The 20,345-nt window shown below is 45.4% G+C and overlaps 1 protein-coding gene across 2 annotated transcripts in view; it reads right to left on the reverse strand.

Moving 5' to 3' along the window:
* Positions 1–1,184: 1,184 nt before the first annotated feature.
* Positions 1,185–20,345, reverse strand: part of Scube2 (signal peptide, CUB domain and EGF like domain containing 2) — a 62,122-nt gene continuing 42,961 nt past the window's right edge. For both annotated transcript variants that reach the window (XM_051192660.1, XM_051192659.1), the window contains 7 exons: positions 13,979–14,149; positions 12,362–12,529; positions 11,669–11,830; positions 9,537–9,734; positions 7,571–7,723; positions 3,009–3,088; positions 1,185–1,880 (listed from right to left, as the gene is read on the reverse strand). In XM_051192660.1, coding sequence (XP_051048617.1) covers positions 1,728–1,880; positions 3,009–3,088; positions 7,571–7,723; positions 9,537–9,734; positions 11,669–11,830; positions 12,362–12,529; positions 13,979–14,149 — 1,085 coding nt within the window. In that variant the 3' untranslated portion in view covers positions 1,185–1,727. The remainder of the gene's footprint in view (positions 1,881–3,008; positions 3,089–7,570; positions 7,724–9,536; positions 9,735–11,668; positions 11,831–12,361; positions 12,530–13,978; positions 14,150–20,345) is intronic.

Below are 20,345 nucleotides of genomic sequence, written 5' to 3' on the forward strand. Positions count from 1 at the left end.
TGAACTTGGGATATCTGCAATAGTCTCAAGTGCTTGTAACTGATGAGCTATCTCTTTAGCCTCTTAATGCTTTTTTTAACTGAATATGTTTAAAACTTTTTTGAGAAAAGATTTCTTATAATCCAGACTGGCCTCAAACTCCCTGTATAACTGAGGGTGACCTTGAACTCCTAATCCTTCTGCCTGTACTTCCTGAGTGCTGGGATTGCAGGTGCCACTGTGTCTAGCAAGATGTACAAATTCTTGAAGAGAAATTTCATCCAAATAAAAATTACAAGTTCATTGGGGCCTTTAAATGTCAGTGCCTCTGGAAATGGTGACACACACCTTCAATCCCAGCACTTGGGAGGCAGAGGCAGGTGCAGCTCTGTGAGTTTGAGGCCAACTTGGTCTACATATAGATCCCAGGTTAGCCAGGGCTACATAGTGAGACACATATAGTGAAATACTATACGGTGAGACACTGTCTCAAAAAAGGAAAAAAATATTTTAAAGATATTATTAATACATTAAAAAACATTGAGGTGGAAAAGCAAGTCTAATAATAATGAAATGTTTTGTTTTCTCTTAAAAATGCTTATTAAAGATTTTCAGTACTTTGGTATACATACAGGTATGTGCTATAATTGCCACAGAAAGAACAAACCCCTATGGCTATTTGTAATCACTCCATCCATTAGGGAGTGGGAAGCTTGACAGGATTCTTTTGTGGGGGGAAGTGGCGTTGAGGGCCAAGCCCAGAGCCTTGCACATCTTTGGCAAGCACTCTGCCACTGAGCTATATCTCTAGCCCGTAGTATCTTTTCTTCATCTACTGCAATGTGATTTTTGCCTACTGGGAGGAGGGGATCACTATGCGGTCCCACTATGCAGACCAAAGTGACTCAACTGTGGCCTGTGAGCAGGTGTGCCCCGCACAATGCCACTTCATCTCAGACTGTTTCACTCTGGGAGACTGAAAAGGGAAGGCACTTGTGCCGGTCACTCCTGGCACCGGGGGCAGCCTGGCAGCCCTGACCTTGGACTAGTGAAGTCTCCCTTCCATGATATCATCAAGATCACATCCAAGAATTCTCCAAGCCCTAGCACAGTGCTCACTGTGACTGAAGGCACGGGGGAAGCTGCTGCTACCAGCCCTCTGCATTTGCTGTGTGTGGGCGCACTATTGACCTCCCAAGAGGGGCTACACTTGCCTTTTTATTTCTAATTCGTTTTAGTCTTTTCCACTGCTCAGAATGCACACTTTTAGGATTAAACTGGCATCACAGAGACTGAGAGGATGGGAACCCTTCCATGGCTCAGATGGTCTGGGTGGCTCCTGGAGTGCTTGCTTCCCCTCCTGCTTGCCTGTTTGGCGTGGTCATCTCTGCATGAGTACAGATGCTCCCGGGACAGGACAGGCCTGGAGGAAGTGGAGCTGCAGCCAGAGTGGCCCTTCCATGGCCTCCTTTCCACTACAGACCACTGGAGGGGTGAGAACCCAAAGGGAGGCCATCACAGCCTGCCCTTGACACATACAGGACACATGCCCGCACACTGAGAAGCTCGTGCTACTCAAAGCCATATGTAGTTCACATCTGAAGCTGGGGAAGAAAACCCAAGTTCAGTTTACCAAGATATCTGTATTGAGTCACTGAGAGTGGGCATGGTGACAATCCAATGGCATGCAAGGCTGCAGCCCACGGAGCCCACAGTGGGACACTGTCCTGAGTGGCACGTGAGAAGAGTCATTTGTAAGGCCTCAGAAACCTTGACACTTTGGAACGCAGCAATCGGATGAAAGATCTTGGAAACATCTCTCGGGACTCCTGGGCTGTGTACTTGAAATAGTTCTGGGGGTGTGCCAGGACATCAAACAGAGCCTTGATCAGTTTCTTATCCTGAAGAGAACAGAATTTTTGTTACCAGGCCAAAATGCTCAAACCTTCTGGCATTTTGCCAATGGAATGGCAATGACTCACTATTGACGGGAGGTTCACTAGCTAGAAAACACTTTGTGAAAATTGTTTCCACTGATTTTTATCTTCTTTCCAGTTTTAATTTTTCTTAATTGTCAGTAATAAGTATGCATTGCTTTACGAAAGAAAATTTGACATATGAAAACTTTTTTCTCAACCTTATGAGATAAAACATAGAAATATGGAAAATAGCTTAGGGTTAGTGATAGGGTGAGTATTTGCTATTAATTACTTACAGGTATCTAAAATGTGGTGGGCTTTGAGTTTATAAACTAGGAGCCAAAGTTCTTTCACTACTCAAGTTGAACATAAAAACACTCTATGCCCCTGACTAGGATTTGTAAACAAGCACCCTCCACACCTGCCCCTCCACGAAGGCCCAATGTAAATAGAACCATTGCACTCATGAATTCTACCAGCTGTGTTTGCCGGCATAAGACAAGTACAAGATCAAGCCACAACCCAGGGTGGGTGGGTGAAGAGCTCACAGAGCCCCACCCTTAACTGAGGAGTCACTGGCAGGTGATGCCTGCTGAAGGAGAGAGACTCAGTTTTCAGAGGTATGGTCTTTGGCAGGTTGCCCATATTCTGGTGGCTGGTCCTACAACTATGCACATACACAGACTGTATGTACCACAATTGGACTCAGTGGGTTACTTTTAAAAAGAGAGAGAGAACATGAAATTGGGAAGGGAATACCTTGAGCAGGGTTTGGCAGTAGTTAGGAGGAAGGATAGATAAGATCAAACTACATTGTGTGTGTATATATAAATATATATATAATACATTGTTATATAAAATATATTATATATATGAAATTCTCAAATATATATTATATACACATACATAAACACTATAATACACACACACACATATATATATATGTATATATATATATATGTCACTAACTATAGAAATTTAACATTTAACAAAAGTAAATCATGGGAAGTGATGGAGCTGACCTTGGTTTGCATGGGCTCAGTGTCTGGAAGGTAGGGCTGTATGTGGGAGCTCATGGTTTCCTTTCTGTCTGCTGAGACAGATACTCACCTTCAGTATTTCCTGGTGGTTCTCAGATGCATAGAGCCTGCCATCTCGAACTATGTCTTCAATGAGTTCCTGGTAGTCTTCTGTTGAAATAAAACACACGTTTTGCTTCTCACTGTTAATTATTTCCAAACCCGCACTTCTGTCTTCTATAAGCCCTAAGAAGTCCCTCTTCAGTGGCTGCTCTCAGAGGACTTTCCATTCTGACAAGAAGATATCCAGCACCTCCACTCAGCTGACTTCTGCCCTGTCTCCTTCCCCTTCCTTCAGAAAAGCCTTCTGTGCCCTCCAGTTAAGAGCCATCCTCAAGCCAGGTGGTGGTGGCACACGCCTTTAGTCTCAGCACTGGGGAGGCAGAAGCAGGCAGATCTCTATGAGTTTGAGACCAGCCTGATCTACAAGAGCGAGTTCTAGGACAATCTCCAGAGCCACAGAGAAACTCTGTCTCAAAATACAAACAAACATCTCCCACACCAGATGCATTGTCCTTCCCCAAATCAAGGACACTTTTGCTAGTAATTCTACACTTCCCCTACACAAAAATATTTCTAATTCCCATTAGCATGAAAACTGACCTTAAGGATGCCTTGTTTAACTTCATCTTTCCCGACAGTTTCCATCTCATGTCTCTCTTCCCTTCTGTTCCCAGAACAGAGTCAACTCTCACAGTCTACAACTGGACTTTTCTTCCCCTAAACCCACTGTGCTCAGTCTTGTCCCAACACTACCTACTGAGGTCAGTAATGAGCTTCGTGTTGTGTGTCCCAATGTCAAATGTTGGTCCTCACTTTTCTTCATGCATTAGTAGCACTAACCTGGATGGTCACCTTCTTCCTTCACCCACTTCCTCTCTCATCTTCTAGAACATTCTACACTTTGGGTTTCCCACTATTTCACTGGATGCTCCTTGAGGAGCTTTGCTCTCCTCCTGTTCCTGGCCATTTTCTGTTGGAAGACCTTAGGGATCTGAGCTTGGTGATCTACTCCTACATATGCTCCCTCCACTGTGAGCTCATCTGGGTTTTTCATTCCTCCCTAACACCTGCCCATCCACACTATCTCCCTGTCCTTGAATTGTATAAGGTGACTGAGCTCCTCATCACCAGGGAGACTCTTCTCTCTTTAGTTGGAATGGGGCTGGGGATGGAGAACTTGACTATCTGAGAAAGAAGAACCTTCTTGCTTTCTCATTAAGCATTTCTTTGGTCCTGGAATACACATTAAATGCAGTGCACACAGTACTCCTTCTCCAAATGTAATCTCACCCCACTTTGAAGTCTAGCCTGCTTCCCATCATTTTAACTCAAACAAGCATATGCAGAGCACGGTTCTCTCCAATGCCAAGACACATCAAAACTTGCCTTTTTGTACGCAAACCATGTGCGAAGAAGCCACATGACTTATAAGAGCATCCATGGAAACGCCCCCAAGAAGTTTCTTTTATCCAGAGATGGTGATGGAACACCATCACTGCACAATTAGTATTTGATAGACACACAGTATCATTGCTACTACCAACCTGGCACCTTTATCCTCACTCTTCTATTCTAATAAATAGATAATGTAAGTGCACAAGTTCAAGAATAGCTTGACCTACATGGTTGCTTTGTGAACTATATGGCCCTGTCTCAAAACAAATGCATCAACAACAAAGCCCAAATCAGTAAAACAAAATCAAGAGAATAAGTTTGATTTTTCCTGATCCTCCTGCCTCTACTCATTAAGTACTGCACTACAGCTATGTGCCTCTATGCCCTGCTTACTTTAGTTTTAGTTTTGCACCCTTGTTCAGTGTCTGAACCTCAGAGGTCTGGTCTCTTTCCATAAAGGGAATCTACTATCAGGAATACAGATTGTTGTGCACTCTGGTGTAACAGAAGACTAGTGCTTTGCCATTATACCAAATGTTGTCTTTAACACACACACACACAGAGAGAGAGAGAGAGGGGGGAGGGAGAGAGAGAGAGAGAGAGAGAGTTTCTAAGAGCTCCTGTGTTTCTTGTCTTTCCTCTGCCTTTTATAACGCAGAGAAGTTCATAGGTAAGAACTCAGGCTCTGAAGTCCCTAGACCTGGGGTCATCCCAGTTCTGCAGCTTTGCCATGGTCATGATCTCCAGTCAATTATTAAATCTCTTATCCAGTGGCCTCATCTATAACATCAAAAAGTGACAGATTCTGATGCATGCATGGGGTGACCATGGAATATGCTCCATAAAAGGCACTGTGGTGCATACCTGGTGCTCTGGAATGCCCAATGGCTGTCACCATAACTCTTGTTTGCCTTCTGCAGAATGTATTCATCTGCAGTTGTCATCTGCACCCCACCCATCCTTGCCAGCTTCTGCTAGGATCTCAAGTGCCACCAACCCAGTTTATACAGTGCAGGAGGTTGAGCATGGGCTTCATATGTTATACAAACAACCTACCAACTTAGCTACATTTCCAGCCCGAGTTTTCATATTTTTTTTTTCAATTAAAAAGGGGGCATTTGTGGGACAGGAGAGATGGCTCAGCAGTTAAGAGCACTGCTGTTCTTCCAGAGGAATTGGGTTCAATTCCCTGCTTCCATATGGCAACTCACAACTGTCTGTAACTCCAATTCCAGGAGATCTGATACCCTCACACCAATGCACATAAAATAAAATTAAATAAAAAATTAAAGAGATATTTAGGGGGCTGGAGATATGGCTCAGTGGTTAAGAGCACTGGCTGCTCTTCCAAAGGACCCAGGTTCAAATCCTAGCACCTATGTGGCAGCTCACACCTGTCTATAACTGCAGTTCCAGATGATCCAGCACCTTCATACAGACATACATGCAGGCAAAATACCAATGTACACAAAATACAAGTAATCAATTACTTTTTAAAAGGGGGACATTTAATATTTCTCAAAGGCAGAATTAAGTGTGATGTATGAAAATGTCTCAATGCCTTGATAACATTTGCCCAAGCCCTAAAGTCTGCTTGGTTTCCTCCCTGACTTCAGACTGGAGAGCTCATCAGACATCTGCTTCCAGGCAGGAACTAGGCTCAGTGTCTCTTTCTGTAGAGTCCTAGAAGTCCCTGCCCTGGGCATTACACATTATTGCAGCAACTGCAGGGCAGAATGAGAGTCTAGTCTTTGTGACATGTTAGAAATAAACTATGTAGCCAGGTGGTGGTGGCACACGCCTTTAGTCCCAGCACTTGGGAGGTAGAGGCAGTTGGGTCTCTGTGAATTGGAGGACAGCCTGATCTACAGAGCTAGTTCCAGGACAGCCAGAGCTGTTACACAGAGCAACCCTGTCTTAGAAAGAAAGAATAAAAGAAGGCAGGAAGGCAGGAAGGCAGGAAGGCAGGAAGGCAGGAAGGCAGGAAGGCAGGAAGGAAGGAAGGAAGGAAGGAAGGAAGGAAGGAAGGAAGGAAGGAAGGAAGGAGAAATTAACTATGTAAAGTGAGTTAGGAAAGTCAAGGATGTGGTGGTCTCTTTGCCAAGAAATCTTTAATGGCTCCCTATAAAATTAAGCCTACTCTCCCAAGCTTGTCACTCATGGCTACTCACTGCTAGCCCCACCCTCATTTGTCCTCCTGGGTTCCCTACCCACTGGACAAATCAGACTCAGTTGTGCCAGCCAGGTGCTCTATTCTTCGCCCTCTTCCTGCATGTTCTTCCTCTCTATTTATGTCTCAGCCCAATTTACATATTCTTTCAAACCTCTTGAAACTGATTTTTCCCTCCAAGCCTAGTCAAAATAATTGCTGCTTTCTCCCTCTCTGCACACACAGAGCTTTGTATGTGCCCCGTGAAAGCACCTATGACAAAATACACACTTTGGTGTCCTGGTCACAATAAACATTTGTTGACCAAGTCTCAGCATCTAAGAAGGTCTCCAGGTATCAGAGGATCCAGAAACATCACCTAACTTGCCCAAGGTCACAGAGTCAAAAGCAGGGCAAGCACTGGAGTTAATAATAATAAAAATAAATGTCACAACCTGAAAAGGTCAATGTACTTTCGAGCAATTACTATCCACCAGGAGCTGTCACACATTAAACTCCTAATGTTCATTCTAATGATTTTCTTCATCTGGTTAAGAAAACACGGCTTGCGGGCATGGTGGTGCATGCCTTTAATCCCAGCATTTGGGAGGCAGAGGCTGGTGGGTGGATCTCTGTGGACTGGTCCACAGAGTGAGTTCCAGGACAGCCAGGGCCACACAGAGAAACCCCCGTCTTGAAGAGAGAAGGGTGGGGGGGGGGGCTGGCTTGTTAGAAGCCCAGGGCTCACTGGGAATGAAGAAAACAAGACGGAGAGGATAAGGAACCTACAAGTCCTGGAACAGACAGCCGCCTGTCTGACTCCAGCAGCCACATTCCCACACCTGACTCTACTCACATTCCCTGTATTTTCTAAACCGTTCTTTTTCATTCCTACAGGAAGTGTGCCCAAATGTCTGTTTAAAATGTGCCTGGCTGGCTGAGTGGGTGTGCTTGTTAGCACCTGCCAGCTAGCTCAGAAGCCAATTCTTTCAGTTCCGAGCAGAGCCATACCACCCCAGCAGCCTGAGGTTCACGCTCTCGTTTACCGTCATATGTCACATAGGGGATCTGGAATCCTCGGGCACTGTTCCCTTCATTGGACTTGAACTGAATCCACAGCCTCTTTGACCTGGAGGTGAAGGCGATGGGGCGTTCGTAGGTCTGGCAGGTTTCATATGTGGTCACAGAATTTGATGAAGCTGCCAAGGGAAGTTGGAGGGTGTGGAGTTCAAGAGGTGTCCTGGAGCCAGCAGTCAGGAAAGCTTTGAAAACTCTTAATCCACACAGTAAGTTAAGCTCAAGAACTCTTGGACTGGGGAAACAGCTTCCTTGGTAAAGTGCTTGCCTTGCAAACATGAGGACCTGAGTTTGATATCCAGAACCCATGTTTTTAAAGCCAGATAGAGTAGTCATGGGATAGCTGAGATACGTAGATTTGCTGCCCAAACAGTCTAGCCTACTTGATAAGTACCAGGCCAATGAGAGAACCTGTCCCCAAAAACAAGATGGATGGCTTCTGAGGAATGACAACTGAGGTTGTCTTCAAGCCTCCACAAGTACCTACATGACTATCTATGCATGCTCCCACACACACTCATACACATGCACACACACAGAGGCATGAACACACCTGTGCAAGTACACAAACACATACATACACACAACTCTCAGGTTTATCCCAATAGTAGAAAGCCTGGAAGATTCAGCTGGAAATTATACTTTACCCTAAGGAAAGGTTAAGCCCCACCTGCCCTCAGCAGACAAACAGCCACAGTCCAGGCTATCCTTTCCATGGCAGGAGTACAGGGATAGCCCCAGACTCCAGACCCAGTTGCTGATACCCAGCTAAAGTCAACCCTACTTATTATAGCTTTCTGGGAGTACACTAAGCAGTTTATGGGCTTGATCTCATTGATTCTTTTGAAAACCATAGAAGCTGATCAGTTAACACTGCTGTTACAATGAGGACTTGTGACCCAGGACCGTAGCCAGTGTGTGGTAAGGATGGGATTCAAACCCTCACCTGACTTCAGGCATTTTAACCACTAATAATGCTCACCACACTCTTGAACTTGTAGCATCGGTATAAGACTGAGCTTATTAACATCTTATTATGGAGAGGGGAAGAGCTCATGACTGCACCACCCCCCAGTGCCACCACTCCATGATCTGTACATTTAATGGTCACATGGGAGAGCGACATTTTCTTTAGTATCGTAGTCATTGGGAAGGTGTCCATGTTCCTATAAATAACATCTTACCCATGCTTCTAGGTAAAAAAACAAAACAAACAAACAAACAACAACAAACAAACCATTTCTTCCCCAAAGACAAACACAGAAGAGAGAAGAGAGACTAACCAGCAAGAGGAAGGGGATTAGTTAGAAGGAATCACAAGAGAGTAATAGAGGGAAAATATAATCAAAATATATCATATACATGTATGAAAATGTTATAATGAAGCCCATTATTTTATAAAAGTAGTATGTACCAGTAAATTAAAAAAAAAAAAAGGAAAGGAAAACACATGGCTCCTTCCAAGAACTCTACAACTTGAACTCTTTTAGTCCTAACAGCCCTACAAGGCAGCGACTGCTATTTCTCCAACATGTGCCCCCTCCTCAAGACTACAATGAGAAGTTTAGAATGTCCACCAGAGATCACAGACCTAGTAGGAGGTGGATCTTGGATTTAGCCCACTCTCAGCTCTGTCATCAAGCTGCATTGATGGTAGCATCCCTTTATAGACACCAGAGGCTGACTCCGGATGACAGGAGGGGCCTTCCCTCCTTCCTTCTTGGCTGGACCATACCTTTGGCTAGGGCTGCTACCTCAAGTAAACAATGTCAAGTCAGCCCCACTTGGCTATAAACTCACGTCCTATCTCTGTTCTACTATGAAGTGAAGAATCCACTAGACTGCTCCTCACATTTAAAGCTAGGGGTGAGGGAGCAGGGCATCAGGTTTCCCAGGCTGCTTTAGGAGGGGAGGGGAGCCCAGGGAGAGACGCACAGGTTTTCCGCATCACCAGGTAGTCACCACAGTCATCTTCTATGGGCAGGAAGATCTCGGGGACCACAATCAGGATACGACGTTTAGGGGGCGGGTTGATGGTCCAGGTACACTCTGAGTTGGCGGGGTAGTTTCCAGGGTAGTTTGGGGATTCAATATACCCTGTGAAATCCCCCAGCTCTCCTCCACACTTTCTGTCTGGAAAGGAAGTGTCATGAGTTAGGAGGGCAAAACACTGTCATTGCTATTGTAGACACCCCAAGGGTAGCTGAGAACCACAGGCTCCCTATATTGTTTATGATCTCTGTGGGGACCAAGCAGCAAGGACTCCCCAGAGCAGCCCACCATGCTAGCCTGAAGACACCAAGGTCGACACATTTCATCTTTGCTATCTTATTTACCATCCTGTATATCAGGGGAACATAACACTGACCTCAGAACACAGCTCATAGCTCAGTAGAGAATATTTGGCCAAGAGCTTTGATGAAGATAAAACAAAGTTGTTGCCCCCCCCTTTTCTTTCTGTTTTACTTTTCAGTGGAGAAGGAAGTTTCAAATAACTATTGGATGCACTCAGACATGCCGTGTCTACATCTGGCATCAAAGAAAAAGAGCTCATGGGTACATGCTCACTACCTCAGCTCTATTGTCAGGCACTAAGCCCCCACATGTCGCCCAAAAATCTGGAGCTTAGATACAAACATAGTCAGAAGTTCCTCAGGGAACTTATTGTTTAATACTGTTGGGTATACCTGTACAAGAGAAATCAGGGGGTGGTTTTTCTTCTCTATCTATAACTTGGAATTAGCCATAGTAAATAATAATAATAATAATAATAATAATAATAATAATTACTATGCTTTTCTTCTGAGAGGAAAAAGAGAAGAGAGAGGCATGGAATTCAGGGTTGCCTGAGGAACTGTGACTTGGGGCTCCTGATGGACAGGCAAGGCCCAGGAAGTTGAAGACTAGAAACAGAGTCATCTTGTATGGTATGCGAAAGAATTCCCTAACACTATAAGTCTTTCCAAAGTCTAGTCTACCAACAGATGAGGCTCTCATGGACAGTAGTGAGACCGCTGTCAAAGCATGTATTCAAGACTAATGTCTATGGCTACAACTACATTGAGACAGAGAGGACATTTGGGGCTAACACTGTAGCTCAGTGGTAAAATTCTTGCCTCACATGCACAGAGGCCCTAGTTTCAATCCCCACTCCCAAAATCAAAGGAAAACACAACAAACAAATAAAACCAACCAAGCAGAGGAAGGTAGATAAGCTTTTAGCCATAAAACTCCACTGATTCGATGCCCCTGTCAACCCCAAGCTTCTCCAGTTTGAGGAGGCTTCCTCACTAGCCTGGATGGTGGTCACTATTAGGTGAGCTCTACTTTTGGCCTTTACTGTAGAATTTCATATATCAGGTAATGCAGGAATGCCCACATTAGCAAGTCCTTAAATGGTTCAGTTCCCCATTGTTGAAACTACAAACTCTAGCAAGGCCCAGAGGTCTCCTTTTCCTGGCCTGCCAGCTCTTCTGAGCTCAGGTTCAGAAGTCTGCTCCCAGAAGGCTTTTCACTTGCCTAAGCCTTGGTTTCCCTGAGGGCTGTCTGGAACATGAAGCTCTCTCCTATCTGCCCCATCCTCCTTCCATGACCTCTAAAGACTTTTCCTCCAGCGACCAATCACTTGCTTCTTCTATAGCCCTACAGCCTGGCTCCTGGCAGCTTGACCAGGCTGACATAGCAGGATGCTGGGAACAGGGCAGGGCTAAGACAATGCATGCTGAGCTAGGCTGAACTAAAACTGTCCTCCAGGGGAAAGTACAGCTGTAAGTACAGAGAGGTAGCTGGAGTGCTGCTCAGGGATACAAGGCACACTGTTTTAAGCACTTGATTCAATCCCCTGCCTCACACTTATAAAAAAGGGGAGTACTTGTGGGTCATATTTATAGCTCCCATTCTAACAGCCAAGACACTACAGCCTCTCTTTCCCATAGCACTGGTTCACTTAGCTATGTGTGGGGCTAACCTCATGCACACTATCCTGAATGAGCCTGGAACCCCACCACCTCCTCACACCCCTGCCCAAGTCTCATCCAGCCTGTGAAACACCTTAGAGAAAAGCCTACTTTTACACTGTGTTATGTTGGTAGAGCCATCAAAGTCAGTGGTTGTATTGCCCGGGCAGGAAGCACAGTTATTTTTTCCAAATTCAGGTTGGTATGTCCCCAGTGGACAACGAATACATCGGTGTGTGGTGGTGTTGTAGAAATGCCCAGGCGAACATTGAACTGTGAAGAAAAAGGCTATTTTTAATCAAATGCTTCAAGGTTTACGAAGTAAATTATTATGTCTAAATGAAATACTGCTTTCCTGGCAAGCTGGAATTAATTAACACAATTCCCTCAATAGCCAAACTGAGAGGGATTCATAATACACAAAATGCCCTCGAATGCATGTGGCCAGGCAGCAGTGGTCACCTCTTAAATCTTCGGGGTGGGAACGAGGGCACAGACTGAGGCTGACTTGGGCTTCCCTTGGGAGAGGCAGGGGATGGGAGTCTGGAGGAAGCTGGTAGGGCTGAGTGGGGGTGCTGGGGGAGCAGCTAGACTAGGACACTGAGGTAGAGGAGGACTAGAGGGGTGGAACTCAGCTTGTAAAACCTGTTCATTGCTGCCCACTCTTTAGACCTGTATGAGCAGCCTAGGTCGCTGGGGAGACCTACAGCCCTACCACAGGGGTGGCTTGGTCTGGGTTTCATCATCACTGGACCCTGCAGAACTCAGAAGTGGAATTCCAGAAAGGGGCGAGCAAGTACTCACCTCTAGTTTCACAATCCTGGAAGGAAGTGGCTCCCAGATGTTTCGTGGGAAGACCCCCTCCACATGGGAAGCATGATGTCCGGCCCACATCAGGCTGAAAGGTGCCTAGGGCACAGAGCTGGCAAGGGGCAAATCCATCTGCTGAATATTCACCCGGTTGACATAGGCCTGCAGGGAGTAATGGCCCTGGGTGAGTGAGGCTCCCCAGGGAGGCCATTCCCCACCTCTCTGCAGAAGGGATGGGCCTTTGTGAGGTCTGATACGCCGTGCTTACATCAGCTCATTCATCAATAAGAAACACCCAGCCAGTCTCACCAGGATGCTTAGGAGGAGATGGGCAAGTGCCTGAGGTTTGCACAGAGGCCTACAGAGCCCAGCACAAAGATGCGCATCAAGAGACCATGCTATTTGCTTCTAGTATGAGAAAGGCCTAATATGTGTGGAGCCTTGCCTTGGCCTGCACCCTACCCAGGGATCCCTTGTAATGGGGTAAGAGTGGGGTGAGGATAGAGGGATGGGCACAAAACAACTCTGCTATGGAGTTAATCTGGTGACTACACACAGAGGCCCAACCTCTTAGAAACTGCATGAACTGACTTAGAGTCTCCCATTTCACCATTTACTCAATTGCATCTCAATGCACTGAGGTATGTCCTGGCCTACCACAATCAGTCTACCAAACCCAACTAACTCACCCCACACAGAGAGAGGGGTGGCACTGGCTTTAAACGCTGTTCATTTTTCCCTCTCAAGATCAGGAAAGGAGGCAGACATTAATGCAAGACTCCCAGAAGCTCTGTTCTTTAGGAAACAGCTCGACATTAGCAAGATGCTCTATAGAGTCTCTTGTGCAACCCTACCCAAGTCCCATCTGTTGCTGATTTGTGGGTTTTGGGGTTATTTTGGAATTTGATTTACTTTGATTTGTATTTATTTATTTGGTTGGTTTATTTGGGGGATTTTTCCTCAGTTTTTTTATTAATTAATTTTGTATCAGCATGTATCCAATGTATTCTAATTACTCTTTTCCAATAGAGTTTCTTTCCATCCCACCCCTGGTAATGCTCCCTTATCACTACCTGTCCCTTTTCTAGATTCAAGTGTTTTAATATTGTTTTGTAACTCATTACATTTAACCAGGGCCCTTTAGACCAAGCAATGGCTGAGGTCTCCAGTGTACATATTTACAAAGTGAAGTGTAACATTTATATTGTTCTGCCAATATCTTCCCCATCTTTTTGTCTTTATTTTTAAGACAGGGTCTCATGTAGCCCAGACCGACCTCAAACTCACTACGTAGTCAAAGATAGGCTTGAACCCTTGATCTTCCTGCCTCTACCTCCCAAGTACTGGGGTTACAAGTGTCCACTGCCATGCCCCATTAACACAGCTCTGGAGGTGTCCCCACCTTCATGCATTTGCTCATGTGGGCATCAGCCCAGTGTGCCAGGTGCTGACCCAAGCACTAGCCCAAGCATGAACCCAGCATGGTCTCTGCTTGTGGGAAGACCAAGGTCTAGAGTGCATTGTCCAGAGTCTTTGAGGTGCCACCTGGCCTTAGTCTAAACAACGACACTGGGGGCTGAAGGAATAAGAAGGGACAGACAGAATCCTTACCTCCACATTCAGAGATATTCCAGGCTTCTGAGATTTTTAGGTCCCCAAGATTTTCTGGTCTTGGGCATGGTTCACAAGTGACTTGCCCTTCCTCGTTTTGGAAGGTTCCATTTGGACATAAAATGCAGCGTTCTTGTGATCCATCATAATATGTCCCAGCTCTGCAACTGACTAGCCAAAGGGGGGACAATCTGGTCAGTGTGAGAGAGAGGCTGAGGAAGCATGATGTGAGTGCTAGAGATGAAGATGGCCACACCCCACAAGCAAATCCCTTAAAGATAGAGTATGCATTGTCTCTGGGTTCCCCACTCCTAACACCACCCCGTTGACCCAGATCTAATAGGTCTGTATCTCCCTAGACCAGCTGCCAGGACCATAAGAACCTCATTTTGTAGCAGAAGCACTTGATGAAATGTTGGGTTGGTTTTTCTGGTTGTTTGTTTGTTTGTTTAACGTCTGGGTTGTTCTAGTTTACAGGCCTAGACCTGTGTCTCACTGAACAGGGTACCAGGATGGACACAGGACTGTCCACATAAGGCTCCATCTTGGAGCTATTTACCCAGTCCCCCATCCTTGTCAAGATTCCATTTGAAAAGGCCTCAAGTCATCCCATATCAATTGGGATTTCCTAACTGATCAAAGGGCTGCCTTGTGGTCAAGACAGCTCTGTCTCCTCTCTTTCTCCCCACAGTGAGAGGTCTGCTTCACATAAACAACCTCTTGTCTGTCACAGCTTCCATACAGTAAGGCCTAGGGAAAGAATTTTCACCACATACCTTTCAAATATATTTTCTTCTTCCCCTGGCAAACAAGTGAAACCCTGTCAGGACAGATACCTGGGAACAGGGCTGTGCATGCATATGTGCTGGTGGGAACAGGGCTGTGCATGCATGTGTGCTGGGTGGGAACAGGGCTGTGCATGCATGTGTGCTGGGTGGGACCTCAATCACACGTCCCAGTTGCTTCTCTCTTTCCCTTGAGTGGCCTGCTTGTGTTGCTACCCTCAGACAATGGAGGCAATTGCCCCCAGAACACTTCACCATCACAGTAGAGCTTTTGTATACTGTCAGTGACCATTAAAATCCTATTCTCAAATCCTGCACAGCTGTTTCTCCTCCTCTTAAAGAAGGAAAAAAAAAAAAAAATACAAGAAAGCCTTTCTGATGCAAAAGGGTAAAAACCAGCAGGGACCAGGATTAATGGTGACAAAGAGGCCTAAAGGCTTGCCCTCTTTTCAGATCCCTGGCCTTTGAGTATTTCAGGCCATAGGCAAACACTATGGTCTCTCTGCAGCTAAGAGGGTGAACCTAATAAAAGCGGCCACTCTCCGGCATCTCACATCATCTTAAGGATTGAGTCTGACTTCTGAAGGACAGCCACAAGCAGCCATGCAGATTCCCAAGGTATCCTGGGGCGGCTGCTTTGTCCCTGCTCAGGGGCAAGTCTGAAGCATCCCAAGGCGGTGCAGTGGCCTCGGGATCCTGGCCAGAGCCTCCTTTAAAGGACTACCCCAGGATAAGGGCACAGCAACTCCTGGGACTGAAGAATTGCTTCTTTGTCCTTGCAGGATTTTGGGGTTCAGTCAGTGTTGCTATCTGAAAACATCCTCATGGTTAAGGCCCAGAAATAAGCCCAGCTGGGGAACCTCCCTTGCTGAGGACCCAAGTGTGTGTTATGTTCTTTTCATGACTAGTTAAGTGGAGGTAAAATTTCACTTCCTTCAAAGTGACTTTTTGGCCCTCAGTTTAATTCCCTGCTCCTACCAGAATGTTGTGCTTTTAGCCCACTTTGAAAATTGTCACCTATCCTTAGGATTTCATTTTTTCTTGTTAACTTTTTTTTTTATATTTTATTTATTTTGTGTGTGTTTGGCTGGAGGGCTGGGGTGGGGGTAGGGTGGGGATGGTACAGGCCATTAAACTGATCTCAAGTCATCAGGTTTGGTGGCAGGCATCTTTACCCACTAAGTCATTTTGCCAACCCTGTCCTTCAGTGGTGCTCATGCAGAATCATTAGCATCTTCATTTAACAACAATACCAAACAAGAACTGTGTGCCTAGTATTATTCTAGGAGCTGGAGATGCAGCAGGGAAGGGGACAGATCTGGAATTGCCCTTGTTCTCATGGAGAGCATGCACAACAAATCGGCCAAAGAACACACAGTAGAGTGCCCAGCAATGGCATGGTGATACAGTGTACTGGGACCCATGTCTGCATGTATGTGTTTCAGTACAGTGGCTAGGAAAGAGCACTAGGCAGAGACTAGAATGAAGGAGGGAAACAGTCTTGCCACAAGACTATCTAGTACAGAAGACTCGTGTCACAGGAACAGGAGGAAAGGGGCAAGGTGAGTGGCGAAGTATTTTAAGAGGTTAAAAGAGGAGAATTACAGGTTTGAGGACAGTCTGTGCTACACAGTGAGAGCTATTTCAAACAGAGCATACATCTATAACCCCAACACTGGGGAGGCTGAGTCAGGAAGATCACTGTGAGTTCAAAGCCAGCCTAGGCTACATAGTGAAACACTGCAAACCAAGCAAACAGCCAAACAAAAACCAAACAATTCAGAACAACAAGGCAGGTTGTGTGGGGTCTTGAAGGCCATAATAAACAAAGAAGGCTTACAGTGTGTAGAGGTCCTGAACAGGCAGGCGGTCTGACAGAATCTGTCTCTAAGCCATCTTTTGGCTGCTGTGTGAGAACAGATTGAGGGCAGCAAGAACACTCAGAGCCTGTGAGGACAGACAGGGGACAGGAGGGTGGTTTGGAACCCAGCCTGCAATGACAAGGGAGGAGGGGACACCAACTGGGCTCTGGAGGCCTACCTGCAGGCGGGCTGACAGGATTTACCAGTGGAGGGGTGAGGGGTACAGCAGGGGAGATGCCAGGAAGACTCCAGCTTCCAGCTTTAGCCACTGTGTAAACAGAAGGGCCATTTACTGGGGGGAGGAAAGGCAGGTTTGGTTGGGAAGGAGGAAGAAACAGTGAGTCTGATATCCAAGTGTTGGTCCTCTGGGGCACTAGCTGGCTCTCTGAGCTCTCTGAGGCACACACTGCACTTTGAGGGCTTAGAGATGACTCAGAGGTGTAAGAAAAACATCCTCTGATCGCTACATGTTCACTTCTTCCCATTAAATAAGAAACAGGCCTCCACTGGTTACATATGTGGTATGAGTCCGGTTCCTCCATCAATCCACCTGTCCAAGAGCCACGAGACAGCTGTGGGGTGACCTTGCATGTCTTTAGGAAAAGAGAGTGTTGGGCATTCCACAACTCTGGGTATGTAGAGGGACTGACAGATTCATTTCTTGCCATACACTTTGAGGAATTACGGTTTAGCTGTACCTGGTCAAATAGACTAACCCTGATATATAGTATCAGACAAAGTGATTAACCACCATAAAATCACAGAAAACAGCTGTGGATGACGCCTCTGAGGCCATCTGCATGAGCACTAGGGCAAGACAGGAACATGCTAGGGTAGCTGCATCTTCTACCACTATCACTAGCTCTTGATCAAAGCCATGTCACCAAACAGTCATGAATCAATCAGATCTGACAGAACGTCACACAAAGCACTAGCAGCAAATGAAAAGTCTGCTTTAGAAATGGATTCACATCAGTACAATCGACAGTTGGAAAGGCTGTACCTGAAGAGTAAAGTCAGTTCAAATTATGTTTGGTTAATCTTTGTCTCATCCTATCTTTTGTCATTTATTGTTTATATTAGCTAGTGGTACCAGAAAACAGTCACAAATTCAAATATATACTAAACAGGCCCCTGACCTTTTGTGTTCTTCCCTCCATCCAGTTAATGCACTCTTATGTGATACATTGAAAACTCCCCAGCCAGGCTGTCTGCCTATCGTCCCAGGAATATTTTTCTCAAATATACATAGGACTCAGACAATTCTTGATTAAATCGCAACTCATACAAACCTAGACGTATCTGGGAAAAGGGTGCTCCTTAGAGTACCCAATGCTCCATTAGAATGGCTGGAAAACAAGTCTGGCATCTTCTTAATTAGTGATTGACACAGAAGAGCCCAGCCCACTACGGATGGTGCCATCCCTGTGTAGGTGACCCAAGGGCATATAACAAGCTTGGGGCTGGAATGATGGCTCAGCCATTAAAGGTTAGCTTAATAACCAAAACACCAAGAAAGCAAACAGAGCAAGCCATGAGGAGCAAGCCAGTAAGCAGCGTTCCTCCGTGGTCTCTTCAGTTCCTGCCTCTGGGTTCCTGCCTTGAGTTCCTGCCCTGACTTCTCTTCAGTGATAGAGTGTGACTGGGGCACATAAGCAGATATACACCCTTTCCTCTCCAAGCTGCTTTAGGTGATGGTGTTTATCACAGCAATAGAAACCCTAATTAAGACAAACACCATGGCGCTGAAAGAGACTCCTTATCTGATATTTCAGGTCTTCTGTGATTGGTCGTGCCTTCTCTGAGCCAAATTACCCTACCTGGATTTCCAGGTTCCTGACACTGATGTGTAGGCCTGGCCCTGTGCACAACTTGCTCTTTCATGATTCTCCGGGCTGTCTTTTTTCCTCACCTGCTATCAGCAGTGCCTCCTTCCAACTTTGCTTAGGCATCCCTCTTTGGGGGACCAGTTCCCCATCTGACCCTACATTGGAACAATTGTGTGCAACTCACAAGGTGGCATTTTATTTACCCAGAGCTCCTCACTACCCACCACAGAGCTTAGCTTTCTTTCTGAGTACAGTATGAAGGGATGAGACCTGGAGCTGGCTATTCGGCTATACTGGCTGGCTGTGACCTCTGGTAAACCTCCTGATTCAGCCTTCCCAGCACAGTGGTTTCAGCCACACAGCACCCACCTGACTTTGTACATGGATGCAGGGGATATAAACACAGACCCTCACTCTTGCACAGCAAGCACTTTACTAAATCATGTCTCGGCCCGGGAATTGCCTCTTTTTTCTGACATCTTGTTAAAATTGATCACAGATGGTATAAAGGTTACTTGAAGAACAGGCTGTCCCCAAATGTCAAATTCATAGATTCAAAAATTCATTACTACTCACAAATGACAATTAAGAAAGACTTTCTATTTAATCAGAGGTAAATCTTTTCTTTGGTGTAACTTGTGACTTTAAATTTCATTTTAAAATTTTAAAATTATTTTATGTAAGTGTGTGTGCATGCACACAGCACAGCGTGGGTGGAAGACAGAGGGCGACTTGTGGAAATTAGTTCTCTCCTTCCACCATGTGGAACCTGGGGACTGAACTCAGATCATCATGTGTAACGGCAAATATCTTTACCCATTGTAGTGAATTAAATACGCATCACCCCCAAGAACTCGTGTGTTTGAATTCTTGGCCATAGGAAGTGCCACTATTAGAATCTGTGGCCTCGATGGAGAAAGTATGTCACTGTGGAGGCTGGCTTTGAGGTCTCATATGTTCAAGCTACCCCTAGTGCAAGAACCACTTCACTTCCTGTAGCCTGTAGATCAAGATGTAGCTCCTTCAGCACCATGTCTCCCTGCATGCTGCCACGAAGATAATGGACTAAACCTCTAAAACCGTAAGCCAGCCCCAATGAATTGTTTTCCTTTATAAAAGTTGCCGTGATCATAGTATTTCTTTACAGCAACGGAAATCCTAAGACACCCATAGAACTATCTTGTCAGCCATAAGTTTTATTTTATTCTATTTTTTATTGTTTTGTTTCAAGTTAGGGTCTCACTATATAGCCCTGGCTGTTCTGGAACTAGCTATGTAAACCAGGCTGGCCTCAACTCACAGAGAGCAGCTTGCTTCTGTCTCCTGAGTAGTGGGATTAAAGCTGTGCAGCACCATCCCTAACTAATTTTTTTTAAAAGTGATACTGGGAAGATAATTTAATGTAACTAGACAAAAAACTATAAATGTTCTTAGAAGAAGAAAAACAATCTATTTAAGACAGTGTATTTGTATGTTCTTACTGATCGAAAAAGTTAATGATTATTATTATTATTTTCAATTATTGGGTTTACAAAGACTAAAAGGACCAATGATAAATACCTCATATAAGTGAGGAGTGGGCATTAAACATCCTCATGCAGTGCTGAAGGCAGTATGCACTGGTGGATTTGGGAGGGTGCGCTGGCAGTATCTACCAGTGCTTACATATGCACGGCCTTGACTTGGCAGTTACACTTCCATAAATCTAGGCTCCAAGAATATTGGTGTTTGCACAAAGAAGGCTATCCACAGTAGCACTGTTTGTAAAAGGAAAACTAAGAATCGTGTCAACATCTATTCATTGACCAGGACTGACAGATACTGCTATCTTAGGGATAGGCTGGGAGTGGAGAGTGTGTGAGGCCCCTCCTGGGTTGAGCTCCAGAACCAT

Source organism: Phodopus roborovskii, unplaced genomic scaffold (assembly GCF_943737965.1).
Source record: "Phodopus roborovskii unplaced genomic scaffold, PHOROB, whole genome shotgun sequence".
NCBI classification, from domain to species: Eukaryota; Metazoa; Chordata; class Mammalia; order Rodentia; family Cricetidae; genus Phodopus; species Phodopus roborovskii.